Source organism: Chanos chanos, chromosome 3 (assembly GCF_902362185.1).
Source record: "Chanos chanos chromosome 3, fChaCha1.1, whole genome shotgun sequence".
NCBI lineage: Eukaryota > Metazoa > Chordata > Actinopteri > Gonorynchiformes > Chanidae > Chanos > Chanos chanos.
This window is the reverse complement of record NC_044497.1, coordinates 44378094-44395275: the sequence shown is the minus strand read 5'-3', so window position 1 is coordinate 44395275 and position 17182 is coordinate 44378094. Positions and strand designations below refer to the sequence as shown.

Sequence of the window (17182 nt, the reverse complement as noted above, 5' to 3'; positions counted from 1 at the left end):
CTGCGTGCGCCAAGCATTGCCAGTTCAGCAACGCAATTTTGAGCGTGTCGACAGTATGTATGCCGCAAGCTAAACAAACCACACACATACATACATACACACACACACACACACACACACACTCGAATCAACTCTGAGCAAACATGACGCAGCCGTCATGAAAAGAATTAAAATAGCTTTAATTTAGGTAAACGCTTTTATATATTTATTCAATCTGAAATGAGTGCCAACCTGCCTTAATGGACACGGTAGCACATTAATTCAGGATTTGCCGAACCGTGTTCTTCCTGTGGCGTTTAAATGATCACAAAATGAAATTGATCTCGTATTATTCTGTTTCACTATTATACATTGGAGAGTGTTTTGTTTCCAAAGAGGAGTCCGCGTAAATTCACCTAGCTGCACAAGTTGCGTGCTTGCTCGGCACGTGTGCAGCAGTAAATTTTACAACTCTGCTAAATGCATGAGCCTTTTGCCTGGTTAATACTACTCTTTCCCGGTTTCGACATTTTACAGATCACTGAACTGTAGTAATTTTGAATACGTCTCAAATGTAATTTGACGCAAGGAGAAACGCATCCCAACTTCAGACAGAAGAGCACACAGACACACATACGAACACACACATGGACAGCCAGTGCCAGGAAGATCTATTTAATCACAATCACAATTTATAACAAAAGAAAGTCGTTGACACATAAAGATTGTGTTCATGAAGGTGTGTGTTTGTGTTTACTCATACACATGTACAGGCCAGAAACAATTTTCTCTTCTACAGAAGCATTCTTTTAAAAATGTGTGTGTGTGTGCGTGTGTGTGTATGTGTTTTAAATATCAGTGATATTGCTCATTAGTATATTGATTATTTGGGGAAAAACTATGATTTTTTCTTACTATTTTATCTGTTCTTATACTTTGCTCTCGGGAGGTGCGGCACCTGTCTGAACTGAGATACCCCCTCCTCCTAACAGCCTTTGATCATGAAAAAAACTCTGAAACTGTGTAGGCGGTTGTGCTCATACACTTTAATAACTGCTGTTTATAAGCACAAATACATGTTAGAGGGAACACACACATACACACACGCACACACACACACACACACACACACACACACACACACACATAAATGCTTACAAAAGAATTCCATGAGTGTTACATATTTTATATGACATTTTAGTCATATTTTCCCCATTATACTGTGTATTACTCTTTCTAAATCAAAATGCTTTTGTGTGCATACAGAATCTGATCAACTCATCACATCTGAATCATGACAACACCAACATCTCTGAGTGTTGAGCCCCATGGTGTCACAGTTGCAGATGTCAGATGAGTTGACAGAGACATCTGGTGGGATTGTTTGCCAAAATTTGGTGTCATTACTTGTACTGTTATGGCTGTATTGATTAAATTTGACCATTGCTCAAAGTCAATCAATGTCTGTCCCCATCATGAGTCATGGGTCATAATCAGTGACCTAGTTAGAATAGAAATCTGCCCTCTCCTGTTTTACATCCCTGTTATACCACTGAAATGCTTTTTTACACATGATAATGAGTGTAACAAAAATGTCATATCTATAACTAAACACATACAAGCCATCAGTGAGCAAAACGTTTTGGTAAGTCTGATCTGAACAGTAAGAGCATGAATGCAATTTAACCACAGATTACTGAAACAGAAACTCGAATTGTAAAAAGTTTAATTGAAAAAAAAAAGCCAGTTGAGCCAGAAAGGTGTTACTGTAAAAATCAGCCAACCAAACCAATCAGTCATGAGCCAACCCAGAGAGAATCCCTGAAGAGGGGTGGGTGTGGAGCACTGGTCAGGTGACTGATCGTTTGAGGATTTTTTTTGTGAACTGGGTCAGAGTATAAACTGTATTACTCATTTTATTCTGTGTCTGTTTTTCCTTGTGATTTTTAGGTACCGAAGAACATCAGAAAAAAAAAAGTTACGCATAGGTTCTTGTGGGCTTCCTACGGTATTTCTGTAGCAGCTTTGTGCACTGACGAGTCTAAATTTTCATCAGAAAAAGGGTGGTTCGTAAAACCCTGACCAGTCCATCAAAATTTTCTCTCTCTCTTCATTTCTCTCTGTCTTCCTCTCTCTCTCTCTATGCATCTCTCTCCATCTCCCTTTCCCTCTCTCTCTCTCTCTCTCTCTCTCTCTCTCTCTCTCTGCTGTCTGCTTTCCCTCTTTCTATTATAGTCTATATCTGCACTATCTCCACAAGCACAAGTTTCTCTCTAATGGGATAAGTCTGCTGACCCTTCACAATGATGAGAGATTGTTTAATCAAATCTGACTTCTTTGAAGAGGTCAAATGTTCACATGAATAGGTGATTGCCATACTTAGACAGATAAGTAATAGCTTTATAAAGCTACCTCAGCACAGATGAATCTAACACACGTCTGATAGCAGTAGTCAGTTGCAAACAGCCACTCAGTTTCATTTGAATGTTTCAGTCCTTTAGTACACCACAATTTGTTATAATTACTTATAATTCTGTTTTGAAGACATGAAGTGATATGTTTCAGTCTGTGGCCATACAGAATTAGTACTACACAGTCTTAGACACATATAATGCAAATTTCAGTGTTTATTCATCTAACTGGAAGACAGTAACATTAAAGTAATATTCTACTATTAGAATATTACATATGTATTCACATTTTAGAGAACACAGGCATTGTAACAATTTAGTAGGTACAAACTGCCATGCGTTGTATTTTATATAGCAATGTTTGTAGTTGCTGATTTCTAACTATATTGTTAATGTCAGTATTAGAAGGCTGGTGTTCAGGTTGTAGGTTAGGTTAGTGTAGGTGTAGGTTAGTGTTAGGGTGGATGCTGAAGACAAATCTTGCTAAGCATGTCATTTTGAGAATTCAGACTTATACCATTAATATTTGTATGAGTGTTTGTGACAGTATTTGGGGATGTGTTCTGATGAATGTTTAGTGGTCTTGGGTGAGTGTGGTAGAATATGTAGTGCTGAGATCAGGGGCTAATAATTTAATTGTTGCACAGAGATAGTGTTTGGTTGTCTGTTTATTTAATGTTATTATTATTGTTTTGGTGAGTGCTTGAGTGAGTATTAGAGGTATAATGTACAAGTATTCAGGAGGTAGAAGCTGGCAGGAGGTAGAAGCTGGCAGGAGGTATCATTAACTTAATGTGGATTCTGAATTCATGTTCAGATTAGTGCCTTGGTTTGTACACCAGTGTATAGGTTAATGTTTTTGGGTGAGTGTGCAGGTTTGTGTTTAGAGGACAGTGTTTAGGGAGTTGTGGTTGAATAAGAGAGGCAGTTTACAAGATTAATCTGTGAGTGTTTAAGTTAGTGATCAGGGTGTATGTCTGAGGTAAATGTAACTGGAAAAGTAACTCTGCAAGCTCCTGCAGGGTAGGATTTCTGCCTGATGTCATTAGTAACAGTGTGTGAAAATGGGCAATATTCAGCTCACATGTCATCAATATATCATGTGTTTACTGTCCCACGTTACCATTATCAGACACAGAGGAGCTGAGCAAGCATACATAGACTTACAGAAACACACATATACACATGCATACACATTTCCTATATGCAAGAAACACAAATCCATTTGAGCTACTCCTGTGTGTGTGTGTGTGTGTGTGTACTTGCTATGCAAATTGCATCTACAGTCAATCCAGTCTTTCTGGAGGAGGGGTTTCTGCATCACATTACACATGATTGACTACCTGTATCCTCTTCTTTTTTATTTGTTTATTTATTCTTTCCATTTGATGTAGTGTCTAGAAAAGGGGGAGTGTAGAAGAGGGTCTGTGTGTGTATGTATGTGTGTGTGTGTGTGCGTGTGTGTGTATGTGTGTGTGTGTGTGTGTATATGAGAGAGAGAGAGAATTTCCTATTTGCAGATTCCAGTGTCTAAAAGATACCCTGATCCTGGTGTCTCCTGCTCATCTCAGGACCCTGGGATTTATCATGAGCCGTGACCAATCCAAATTTGATTGATTTTTAATCCAAATTTTTCAAGTCATTATTTCACATTCTTTTTAGACAAAAAATCAAACACTATAAATCATATTTTTTTTGGGATAAAAAATTTTGGATAAAAAAGAAATATCATTTCACATCGACATTGAATGGCCTAGAAGAGAAGGCAAATTAGAGAAATTTCAATCAAAATTTGGCTCAAAATGTTTAAATTGCCACCAAACCAGTTGTTCTGTATTGATGTGCAGTGTTGGTTTCTCTTGCATAGCAATACAATAAACATCCATTTGAAACCCTCCATGCTCAAATTTGCAGAGAAAAACTGTGAAACTACAAGCTATAGAGACAAAGTAAAAGTAATGCGTACAGCGTGGAATTAGAGCAATATTCGTTAAAAAAAAAAAAAAAAGGCATGGAAGGGCCATCCTGCAGGTTTGTTCTTGTTCATAGTTGAAGTAATGGGATGCTGTGTTGCAATACCTTTGGAGGAACTTGGGTTTAAGGGCCTTACTTAATGGCACAGCAGCAGCGGTCATGGGAACAGCACAGACATTGGAACTTATAACCCTCTGGAACATCCCACCTGAGCCTCAGACTAGCCCAACACTTCATTCCACATTCTAACACCTGGTTTAAGTTGTATCATATATGAACGATTCCTTATTTTTGAATGTGAACAAAATTATCCAGCTCACTACCATGCACTGATTCGTTCCTTCAGCAGACTGACCCTAGCATGAACAAATAGTTTCATAGAAGCAAGATGTCTTTGTTAGTGCACCATGTCATTTTGGGAGAATTTACTGAATGGACAGACTCCCAAATGATGCCATGGTGCTCAATGAACAGGAGTGGAACTCCGACCGAATGCCGTTTCAAGTCTGAGTGAATCCCTCTAAATGACATAAGTTAGTACTCACTCATTGAATGAAGAGGGCACATTCACTGATCCAAATGCTCACCCACTGAACAACTCAGTGGCATCTCATCCGGGATTCAAAAGATTCATATCGCTGAAAAGAGTCAAGAGCACCATCTCTTCACAGCAGTTACACTTCACAGTAGTAGCTTGGAGCAGTACTGAGATCTGAGTGTTGAAAAGTTTCTGTTCCTCACTCTATTGATCCTTGCGTTTACAAACCAACACTGATACTGTTCAGTCTCAGTGCCTGATAAACATTAGTTCAGTTAGACAGAAACAAATCACCATAAAACAATAACAAAGATACAGTCACAAACGCAGAGCAGAATAACACCCAGTCTGACCCCTTTTAAAGATTTTATCAGAATAAAGTACTCAGACACTGAAAAAAACATGAACACCAAAAGTTAACTGTTGTTTTTTGTTATCCCTGTACATCCTATACTCCCCCTGTGGGGAAAAAACTGCTCCTTATTGCTTTCTGCTGCCAAAAAGAATCCTGCTTATTTTTTATCCTGTAACTCATTGTCACATTTTGTATTGTATTTCTCGTTTTTCATTTCTGTTTGTGCTATAGTTTTTGGGGGGGGGGGTTTGTCTGAGAGTGCTGTAGATTCCTTTTCTGTTGTTTTGGCAATACTAATGAGTCATTTTATCATGCTAATGAACATATTGAATTGAATTTGACAGAAGGAGAGACAGGATGAGAGAGTATGTATGAGAGGGACAGAAAAAGAGAGAGAGAGAGAGAGTGTGCATACACATGCAAATAGACACAGAGAGAATTCAAATCCATATGTTTTCATTTCATGAATTTACATTTTTTCAATGTATGTCATGTTATGGATTATAAATGAAGTAATTACATCAGCCCATGGCCCAAAAGCTATTTGGCCTTGCAGCTACAGTCTTGGAAAAGGTAGTTATAATAGTGCAATTACTATTAAATCACTACACAGGAACGAAGACTAGTGTATGTTTTAAGACTAATATAAAAGGCATGGAGAAAATGTCTGTCAGTCTCTCTCAGCAGTAGGGACTGTAATATTCATAACCATTTTACAGGCACATGGTAGACCAATATCTTTTGTAGGAAATGTTTAATTACATTCAAACTCATCATTCACATACAGGGCAGAGAGAAAGAATGGGAGGAAGAGGGGGAGAGAGAGAGAGAGACAGAGAGAGAGAGAGAGAGAATGCAAGTAAGAAAGAGAGACAACTACTGTATGTTTCAGAACAACAAATTGCCATTTGGACTGTAATTAGGCCTGAATGTGGCTCCACATTTTTCTCTTCTCTCTATATTGTTAGGCACAGGCTTTCTATGCTATTCTTAGTCAGAAGAAAACCACAACATTGTTTACCTGAAAGTATAAACAATGATGTAGTTAGTTAAAGCATTTGTTGTGAGCACTGGCAGTAGTACTTACATTGTGTGGCTTTTCAAATGCAATGAGATAGTGCCCCTCTTATGACAAACATGAAATGTTTCCTTTAATTTAACAGTAAAACTGTCATTAAAATCTGAACTACCACTGCACAGAGTGAAGGTACAAGATGAAAAGGATACAGAGAATGTCTCCGCTGAGCCAGGTCACTCAGTTGAGAGGGTTGGTCAGGCTAGTGTTGAGGAGAGACAGGACTTCAAGGAGCTTCAGATGATTGCCCTTGATTTGGCCCTTAGTTATTATCCTTAATTTTGAGAAATACTGTGAAATTATTTCTATAACTTCAGACAGATTTTCCTGCTCCCAGAGTCTATGCTTAGGCCACATACAACTAGGAAATGGCTACCTTAATACACGTCCATAAATGTTAAATCGGCCTACTAGCTAGTTTTAAGGAAAGCCAGAACAGAAAAGGCAGTCACGCAAAATGGTAAATATTTCTGCATACAAAAGAAAGACTTGTTGATTGATGCATTTGTTGCCAGTCACAGACAGACATGCTCTGCTCTACCACATGAGGCAGTTAATGGCGTGCAGCACTCATGACCAGGTCCAAATCTGATAATGTATGGGTGAGAGCCAGGAGACGTGGAGTTCGACCACCAGCAAAGCTAACAGACTCAGAGTCACTGTGGTATTTTTCACTGTTCGGACGACTCTCCCTCTCTCTCATACACTCACTCACTGCTGTTACCGATAAAGCGACAACGCATCGCAGTACTGTAAACGGCGACAGGAGGGCGCTCGAGTCATTCTGTTTCAAATCTGAAAGCCACTCTGCTCTCGTGAACTCAAGAGCGTCACCGGCAGCACCTGTCAGCTTGGCCGAACCCTGCGAGTACCGTTAGAGCAAAAATTAACAACAGTTTGTGACTTCTCGCCATCTCGTTTAGTCTGTTTCTATTCACCTCGTTTTCTATCTGTTTGAATTTAGACTCTCAACTACAGTATTTATATTAAAGACTTTACATTTCATTGCACCGTTCTTTCTTTCGTTCGTTCGTTCTTTCTTTCTTTCTTTCTTTCCAAAAGTTCTGAACAAGCCCCTTCGGAACACTGCCGCTTACATGATGACACTTTGTAATTTGGTAACTGTCTCAAACGGGTTACATTTATTTATGGATGCCCGACAGCTCGCACGCCACGGTGGGTCGCCAGAGAAATGTAACTAAGATCCCAGGTAATTAAGCACAGGTGCGCACACAGTTGACCTCCAGAGGAAAACGAGTACGACCTTCGAGTTTTTTCCCCAAATTCTACTGGGCTCATGTCAAGGGGAACAATAGCGCGAGTTTTTCAGAAGCACATACCTAAACAGGCTCCCGGAGGGTGCGCAAAAAGGGCGTCATGTTTGGGCAGAGTGAGTCTGACATCATAGCTGCGCTCCGTGTATATAGAGAGGCGTGGCGCCGCCTCTTTCTCAGCCAGAGCAAGCGGAGGATGTGAGGTGTACGACCCATTCGTTCATTCACACACCCTCTCTGTCTTGAACGGAGCACAAGGCAAACTGACGGTGTTAACCAACGAACGAAACAGAACATTAGAAACATAGGAAGAACCAACGATAGATATATCAGAATAACGGACGCCTCAACCACCTCATTGCAACTGGTCTTCACACCTGTTCCCGGTGTTCCATCGGCTTTGTGGATCACTTTCCCGCTTCGCCTTTGCACCCTAATCCGTTAATATAGACCAGTTCGGTCAGTCAGTTAGTCTGTCAGTAAGTCGCACAGAGATGTTTACCTTGGAACCACAATCCAAAATGTGGCAAAGGGAAAAGACAACAAAGGCTATGAAAATGATGCCGATTCTCCAGGTTTGTGCAGGCAGCGCAGCTAGCCACTGTTCTTTCCCGTTGGAGAGTGTAGAATGAAGGCTTGGGTAAGAGACGGAGAACTCAGAGATGTCGGTGCCTTTGCTGAAGATCGGCGTGGTGCTAAGTACCATGGCCATGATTACCAACTGGATGTCCCAGACATTGCCGTCTTTGGTAGGGCTTAATACTACCAAACTCACCGCTGCCCAGGGAGGCTATCCGGACCGAAGCACTGGAGTAAGTGCGGCTAGACATATTTTTTTAATTCTCCTGATGGAATGAAATAATAAAACGATTTATCAAGGGGTCAATGTGGTTTTCGTGCTTTTGGTGCTTCCTGATTGTACAGAAGATACTGGATGCATTCTGTTTTTAGATTGTGTGTGTGTCTGTGTGTGCGCGTGTGTGAGAGAGAGAGAAGTCATTTGATTTTCTGTCACAGTTTTTTTTAAATTTGTCTTTAGTGTAGACTAGAAGTCGTGGTTTTTAGTATGAATATGATTTTTTTTTTTTTTTTGGAAGGTTTTAGGGGTTTAATGTGAAATAGTTTTTCACTTGCAGATTTTATCATCTGCCGTTGCAAATCATTTGTATGAGCTTGAGCTGTCCTCATGGTCCTGTTTGACTTCTCATGATGAAAAATACAGGTTTCCAGGAAAAAAGCAGATCTATTTTATCTACTGCAATTCAGTATCACTCACCGAGTCTGCAAGAAGACCCTGATTTTATGATAGCGTATTTTCTGGTTTGGGGGGAGGGTGGTGGTGGGGTGGTGGTGAGTCGCATCATTCCTCTCTGATCCCTCTCTCTGCTATTGTTGGAAGAGAAGTGTCAGGAGGAGGGAGGACAGGGGCAAAGATTCAGAGCTTGTTTTTTTACAGGGGAAAATTGAGGCTATTTTGCTACTATGTGGGCAGTTTAAATTTATGTTTTGTTTTGTTTTTAATCTTTGATAAAAGAGTTGTGATGAGGAGACTGTAAATAAAAAGGAGAGCTCTCTCATCTCCATGCCCTGTCCTCTCTCTCTCTCTCTCTCTCTCTCTCTCTGAATCCACTTGCTACAATGACTTTGCAGAGTATCAGGCAATTTTGGTTAGCCAACTGTCATTCAATTAAATGTAGTCCAAACTGACTTGTCTACCTGTGCAGTGTGATTGGAATGGGTTTCATGCTGCCATGGTCTGGAATTTAGGAGTAAATGAGGTTTTGAAGCCATCTTTTTGTTTCTATAAATAAGGACTGAAACATAGCATTTATTGAGTGTAGAATTCACCGTGCTGCTTAAAAAGGGCTTGTTTTCTACATTTTGAAGTCTCTCAATAAGCAATTTTAAAGAGATGTCACACACTGACATTTTTGCAGTTAATTTGCATTTTTTTCTACTCCTAATATCTGGAGTGAACTGTGTCCCAAAAGGCGAGAGTATCCAATAGAATTATTCTTAATAATGCAGCGTGGGGATTTGTACCAGTCTCTGAAGCAGAGATTGTGTCCCATTAATGTTGAGCACTCAGCACGGCGGACGTGCCGCACCCCGTTAACAGGATTTTCTCTGAATGAACAGAGAGAGCAGCACTTACACAGTTCCACATTAGTCCACCAGAGTTTCACTCACTGATAGGGAGTGTGTGTGTATGTGTGTGTGTGGGAGAGAGAATCTGTGTTTGGTATTTGCAATTTTACAGGTCTTTACAAGAAAAAAGTGGGTGTGTGGGTGTGTGTGTGTGAGAGAGTATGGCCTATGTCAGTATGGCCTCACAGAGATGAGAAAAATGATGATGTCTAGGAGATTAAATTAAATCCAGAGGTGGCTTTTAACAGCTGTGAAACAGATAGAAGCTAAATCGCTCATTAATATACAACAGATTGAAAATGGACAGTTCTTTTAAACAGCGCTTTTACAGATACACTGAGACATTGTCTGTGATTTTAATCTGAAGTATCTACTGTTCAAGACATCAAGACTCTTACTTACTATGAGGCGCTACATGATTGAATGAAACAAAAGGATCAATTTAAGTAACAGAAAACAGAATATGTAAAAAGAAAAAAAAAAAAAGATACTGGCCTATTCAACTCTGTAAGACATTTGTATGTATTTGAAACATGCAGAAATCTCCAAATCTCATGGCATGGGATTAGAGGGGAATTTTTTTCCCTTTGATGGATCGTATTCCCTCTCTTTGGATGGAGGTATCGTAAGGAGGGGGTGAGGGGGTGTGCTGACATTTGCATGACCAGATGGAGGTTTGCGTAATCCTGTGTTTGTGTGCGTTGTTTGTGCGTGTGTGAGTAAGTAGTAAGTTTTGTGGGCGTGACATAAATAAATGGTATCTAAATATAGAAACATGTTTAATGAAAAGACGACTGGGATTTGGAGAATCAAGGAATCATCTCATTCCTGCATATAATCTCTTTCTTTTCTCTCTCTGTTTTCTCTCTCTCTCTCTCTCCCTCCCCCCCTTTCTCTCTCTGTCCCTCTCCCTTTCTCTCTCTCTTTCACCCTCCCTCTCTCTCTCTCTCTCTCTCTCTCTCTCTCTCTCTCTCTCAGGTGTTACCTGCTAACCCGGAGGAGTCATGGCAGGTGTACAGTTCTGCTCAGGACAGTGAAGGTCGTTGTGTGTGCACTGTGGTGGCCCCTCAGCAGACAATGTGTTCGCGAGATGCACGCACCAAACAGCTGCGACAGCTTCTGGAAAAGGTAACCATGACACCCTAATGTCCTGCACCTCCCCCTGCCATGGACACTGTCCATGACAACCAAACGCAGCTCCTCTTCAGCACATTTATTACAACAGTCCCTCTCTCTCTTGGGTTATCTTTAGTGCTAGCCCCTGGCAATCACTACTCTTTTCTCTATACACACGCGCACACACACACACATGCACACACACACACCCCTAAGAGCAGCAGTACTAATGAGATCCCCTGGAAGTAGTAGAGCGGTCATGGGAGTACCATCAATCCTACACCTTCACTGATAGAGACAAAACAACACAGTGATGCAATGAGTCAGAAAGCAGAAAGACGCAGAGAGAGAGAGAGAGAATTTGGCATTTATGTTAAAATATATATTTTAGAGAAACATATTAGTTTTTTAAAAAATGTACATGAATAGTCAGAGTGAGATATTAGACCAAAATAAAAATGGGGTCTGTGTGTGTTTTACAGGTGCAGAACATGACCCAGTCAATCCAGGTGCTGGATCAGCGCACTCAGAGAGACCTGCAGTATGTGGTTAAAATGGAGGATCAGCTACGTGGCCTGGAGACCAAATTCAGACAGGTGGAGGAGAATCACAAACAAAACATCGCCAAGCAATACAAGGTACACACACACACACACACACACACACATTCCAGTCTTATTCACCCATAAGGCAAATGTCAGGCTGATGAGCATTATGTGAATCAGTAATACACACAGTAATACTCCTCTACTCCTTTCCAAAACTCACTCAAATATATGTTCAAAAACAAAACAAAACAAAACAAAAAACAAACATAATCTAAAGCACTCGTTTTTTTTCGTCTGTTTCATTTCAGGACACGGTAATATTCTCTTCTTCTGTTGAATGTTGTGTATTCTTTATATCTTTTATGCATAGACATAAAGAATGGAGCTTGCTAAGTGGAAAGGTTAAAAAGTCATTTATCTTTTCATCATTGGGTTTCCTACTTTAAAGCGACCATATGGATGGGGTAATTCACTGGCACTTGTATTCCACTGGCAGTGACTGACATTAGAGTTTTTGTCTGGAAGCAATGGGAATAATTTCATCATTCAGATGGTCTCATCCATAGGGCCGTTTTAAGGTAAAAAAACAATGGTGAAAGATGAAAAATAATAACCTTTCCTTAACTACTGTAATCCCTGTATATGTAACCTGGTCAATCATATTTGTTAATGTTGTATTTGTGTAGAAGTGTGATGCCCCATTCCTTGGGCTCCTGTGTCTTAGCCTGTTGTCCTGAGGTCCTGCCCCTGTAGGTTAGCCAAACTAACCTGGATTTGCCTGTTTTGTTTTTAAAAGAAAAAAGCATTAGGAGAGTTTAAGGGAATGAGAGTACATGTGATGTTGAAAGCCAACATGTGCAAATCTCTAAAAGCCCCACTGGGTCTGTTAACTGAGGTTTGAGGTTGGTTAGAATGTTTGCTTTCACTTTTTCTAAAGTGCTACACTGGTTGTCTAACTTGCTGTGAAATCCCTGTGCTGGTATGACTGCACGATTATTGGTAATTATGAATTACACGCCTAATTATTATATGTAAATAACAATAGTGAAATCATTTTACTATAATAAAATAGATATTACCTTGTAATTACACTCTATAAACATTTAATATACAGGTATGTTCTATAGTTTGGTAATTGCTCAGTAGCATGACAGATGTTTAGAGATTTTAAAAAGATTAATTAAAGTGCATGAACAAATAGTTTGGCACATTTCAATAGCTCCGATACCCAGCTGGAGCATAGTAACCCCTTAGTATCATCATAGTAACACTGCAGCAAAACCATGGATATAAGTCATCATAGACACACAGAAGCAACATAATGATAATACTGTTAACAGCATTACAACAACACCAGAGCAAAACCAGACAATGGAGCAACCCCATTACGACACAACAGGAAGACTCGAGCAATACCATGGCAACACTGCAACAACATAATAACAATACTCACTCCTTATGCCAACCCCTCTCACATACTGCATGCCTGCAAACCATGTCTCGCAACTATGGCATGTTACAAGCGTGATGACATACTGACGTGTGTGTGTGTGTGTGTGTGTGAGAGAGAAAGAGAGAGAGAGTGTGAGACTGTGTGATTGTGTATATGTATGTGTGTTTCACTGAGTGTTTAAGTTTGTCTTTGTGTGTCTTAGACAGGTTAGAGAGTTAGAACCCTGTCCTCAGTTTGTCATTTTCTTGCTTGCAGGGCTAACTTTAAGACATGATAGGAGAGCCAGAGGCCCGAAGAGGCAGGTCAAACCCACGATTGGCTGAAGTGGGCATCAGTCACGCTGATTCTGTCACGATTCTTATATTCTATTATACACCTCTAGCTGTGAGAAAAACCCTCCCCTTTACCTATCAACCACCAATCTGATCCCTTCCTGCATGCAACTCTAAACGCTTCTTAAGTTTCTTTACAATTATTAGTAGTTCTAGTATTATTATTATTATTATTACTATTATTATTATTATTATTATTATTATTATTATTATCATTATTATTACTACTACTACTACTATTGTTTTAGTTCCATTTATTTGTCTATGTTTATTTGGTAACTGAACTAATAGACATTTAAGAGAGAAAATAAAACCTAGTTGAAATTCACATTGTTGTTTGTGACATGTATGAGCATGTAACCCCTTTTGCTGTTTGCATTTTAAAGAATGATAACCAATAAAAGTGCTTTCCCAATTGTTCTCCGTCTTCTGAGCGATTGTGTCTACAGCACCAAAAAACCGGATCCTGCAATTTGACTTTGGGCTCTCTCTCCGGCTCTCCTTCACACACACACATACAAAATCCCACAGACATTCTAGTACACAAACACACATACAGAGGCACAAACACTGTGTGTTCTCTCTCACACACATACACACGCACACACACACAAATAAGTAGTAGTGAAGGCTAGGATAGACAGGGCGCAGGTGTAGACAGGTTTTAACTTTTGTTTATTTTTTTGGGGGCAGGACTTTTTTTTTTTGGCTTTTTTGCATCTGAACCCAGCCCTATTCTAACCCCTTCCAGGCCATAAAAGCGAAAATGGCGGAGCTTAGGCCCCTGATCCCTGTGTTGGAGGAGTACAAGGCGGATGCCAGGCTGGTTTTGCAGTTTAAGGCGGAGGTGCAGAATCTTACCTCCATGCTGGGGGAACTGCAGCAGGAGATGGGGGCCTATGACTACGATGACCTGCACAGCCGCGTTACTAGCCTAGAGGAGAGGCTACGCGCCTGCATGCAGAAGCTAGGTAGGAGAAGAGAGCTATCTGCATATATTCATATATATATATAGACACACAGATACCACAAATTTAATGTTAATACACACTCAACACATGAACAGTAGAGGGTTTAAATGAGACATAAAATATAACTGTTCCACTGAGTTACACACACGCACACACACATACACACACACACACACACACACATACTTGTACTAGAATGATCTACACACACTTTGCTGGACAGGTGTACAATGCAAAGTTTATATGAAAATACTGGAGGCAGTGTTTCAATAGACATCAAAAAAGATAATAGCATACAGTCATCTCTCTAGTCCAGTCTTATTACACACACACACGCACACACACACACATCTGGTACCTTGAATCCTAACATTAACAAACATGCATTCACAAGCATCAAGGTTTGCTAAGCTGTTCAAAGCCTACAGTCCTTGGAAAGAAAGAGTGAAAGGATAAAAGTGAATTAGTAACACAGAAAGAGAAAGAGGGAGACAGAGATAGCCTGTGTGTACCAGCTGAACAATTGATTGAGTATGCGTGTATCAGCTGAACAATTCATCTCAAACAAGACAGAGGTAAAAAAAAAAAGGGAGACAGGAGTGATAAAGACATCTACAGTGAAAAACACTGATGGAGTTGATCTTAGACAGTAAAAGGGGTTTTGTGAGGTGTGTAATGTTAAATGATCTGATCACTCCCTTGAAGAGGTTGAACCTAGTACAAAACAACAATTTCATATAATTTACAACCAGTAAAAACAACAGTTCTGTTTTCAGCTCTGGCTACAACAGCAACAGCGGCTCCTTCAGATACAGAATGGAGTTTTGAATGCAGTAGTATGTGTCTAATGAGTAATCACACAAATGTTAACTGTCATAAAAGATACCAAAGAGACATCCCTTTCTCACAATAAATGAGCGAACAAAACTCTGACTGAACTGATCAGCACCTTAATCAACCCCTAGTAACACCTGATATAAACGTATGTTTGTGTATGCATACACATACAGACAGACACACATACAGACACACAGAGACACACCGTATGTAGAGGATTTTACGTTTTGGTAAGTGTGCGTTTGTGTTCGGCAGCCTGTGGGAAGCTCACTGGAATTAGTGAACCTATCACCATTAAGACGTCAGGTTCCAGATTTGGATCCTGGATGACCGACCCACTGGCTCCTGAAGGAGACACCAGGGTGAGTACCCACCCACAAATGCTCACACACACACACACACACACACACACACAAACTCCACTGTTTGAAGATCATGCATGATTCAAGAGAACTATGTACAAACCCCTGTCTCTGTCACCACTGGGAAAGGGGCTCTCATTTTGAATGACTGATGAGCCAACAGGCATGGCGTGCGTGCGTGCGTGTGTGTGTGTGTGTGTGTGTGTGTGTGTGTGTATGTTTGTTTTTGTTTGCTTTTCTATGTGCATCAGTGTGTGTGCGTGTGTGTACCCGTGCATATTTGTGTATGAGTGTGTCTTTGAATGTTTGGAGCATTATGGGAACCTCTGTGGTGAACAGGAAGAGTTCCTACCAGGCCTGAAAGCTCCAGAAGGCTTTCCAAAGATCCCTCCCCTCACCATGAGAGGCAGGAGAGCCAGGCATGCTGAGAATACTCTGTAAAGAGGGTACTTTTAGCCGGAATAATCCCGCATTATCCCTACAGAGCTGAGAAGACTGCCGCCCAGCTGCTGTCTTTCCTTCTCCCTCCTTACCATAGCTCTGTGTGTGTTTGTGTGTGTGTGTGTGTGTGTGAGAGAGAGAGAGAGAGAGAGAGAGAGAGAGAGGAACAGAGAGAGAGAGTTCCAGATTTAATTAACAGTTTGACTGAGGCCATGATTTCATTTTCCAGAGGGAAAGCCTTGTGGCTTATGCTAGTGGGTATCAAAACATTGACAGCAAACACAGATTAAATGGAGTCACAGCTACATTTTCTGTTTTAGAAAATACACAGAAGTTGTGTGGTCAGGTCACTATTTCCTTTTCTCGTTCATTTGTCTTTGTTTTATTTGCTCAAGAAATTAAACAGAGGCAATGTCTTTTCATGGACTTATTTTCAGTAAAAATCATTACATATACATGCATGCATACATCATGAATTGAACATGGTCATCTTTGTCATTGTCGAATATCCAACAATGGCTATTTCAGCTCCTTTTAATTTGTTCCTAAGAACTGTGATGATGTTTTCGCTAAATCCTTGTTAGAACGTTGGGTTTTTTTCACCTTGCTTTTTGTAGGTGTGGTACATGGATGGTTATCATAACAACCGTTTTGTGCGGGAGTATAAGTCCATGACTGACTTCATGACATCTGACAACTTCACCTCCCACCGGCTGCCCCACCCATGGTCTGGCACAGGTCAGGTGGTCTACAACGGCTCCATTTACTTCAACAAATTCCAGAGTCACACCATAATCAAATTTGACTTCAAAACATCCACCATCAGTAAGACTCAACGATTGGACAACGCCGGCTACAGCAATGCCTACCACTATGCCTGGGGTGGCCACTCCGACATTGATCTGATGGTGGACGAGGGCGGGCTCTGGGCTGTTTATGCTACCAATCAGAATGCAGGCAACATTGTCATCAGCAAGCTAAACCCAATCACACTGCAGGTCATCAAGAGCTGGACAACCAATCATCCGAAACGTAGTGCAGGGGAGGCGTTTATGATCTGTGGCACATTGTATGTCACTAATGGTTACTCAGGAGGGACAAAGGTTTACTATGCCTTCCACACCAACTCTTCTACCTACGAATATATTGACATTGCCCTTCAGAATAAGTACTCTCACATCTCAATGCTAGATTATAATCCCAGAGACCGGGCACTGTATGCTTGGAATAATGGACACCAAGTCCTGTACAATGTCACATTGTTTCATGTCATCCGTTCCCAGGAACTGTAACCATGACAGTGGGGCAGCATGCATGGAAACGGTCATTACTGGGGAAGAAAATGGATCTATAACAAGCAAAAGAACG

General features: G+C 40.6%; 1 protein-coding gene across 2 annotated transcripts in view; it reads left to right on the top strand.

The window, feature by feature from the left end:
• Nucleotides 1–17106, top strand: part of olfm1b (olfactomedin 1b) — a 17401-nt gene extending 295 nt beyond the window's left edge. The window contains exons 1-6 of one of the 2 annotated variants that reach the window (XM_030768965.1): nucleotides 8269–8418; nucleotides 10733–10882; nucleotides 11353–11508; nucleotides 13955–14174; nucleotides 15267–15373; nucleotides 16432–17106. In XM_030768965.1, the coding sequence (XP_030624825.1) occupies nucleotides 8269–8418; nucleotides 10733–10882; nucleotides 11353–11508; nucleotides 13955–14174; nucleotides 15267–15373; nucleotides 16432–17106 (1458 nt within the window). Of the gene's footprint in view, nucleotides 1–8268; nucleotides 8419–10732; nucleotides 10883–11352; nucleotides 11509–13954; nucleotides 14175–15266; nucleotides 15374–16431 lie in introns of those variants that run through there. The other variant, XM_030768967.1, reaches the window with a different exon arrangement.
• Nucleotides 17107–17182: the final 76 nt, after the last annotated feature.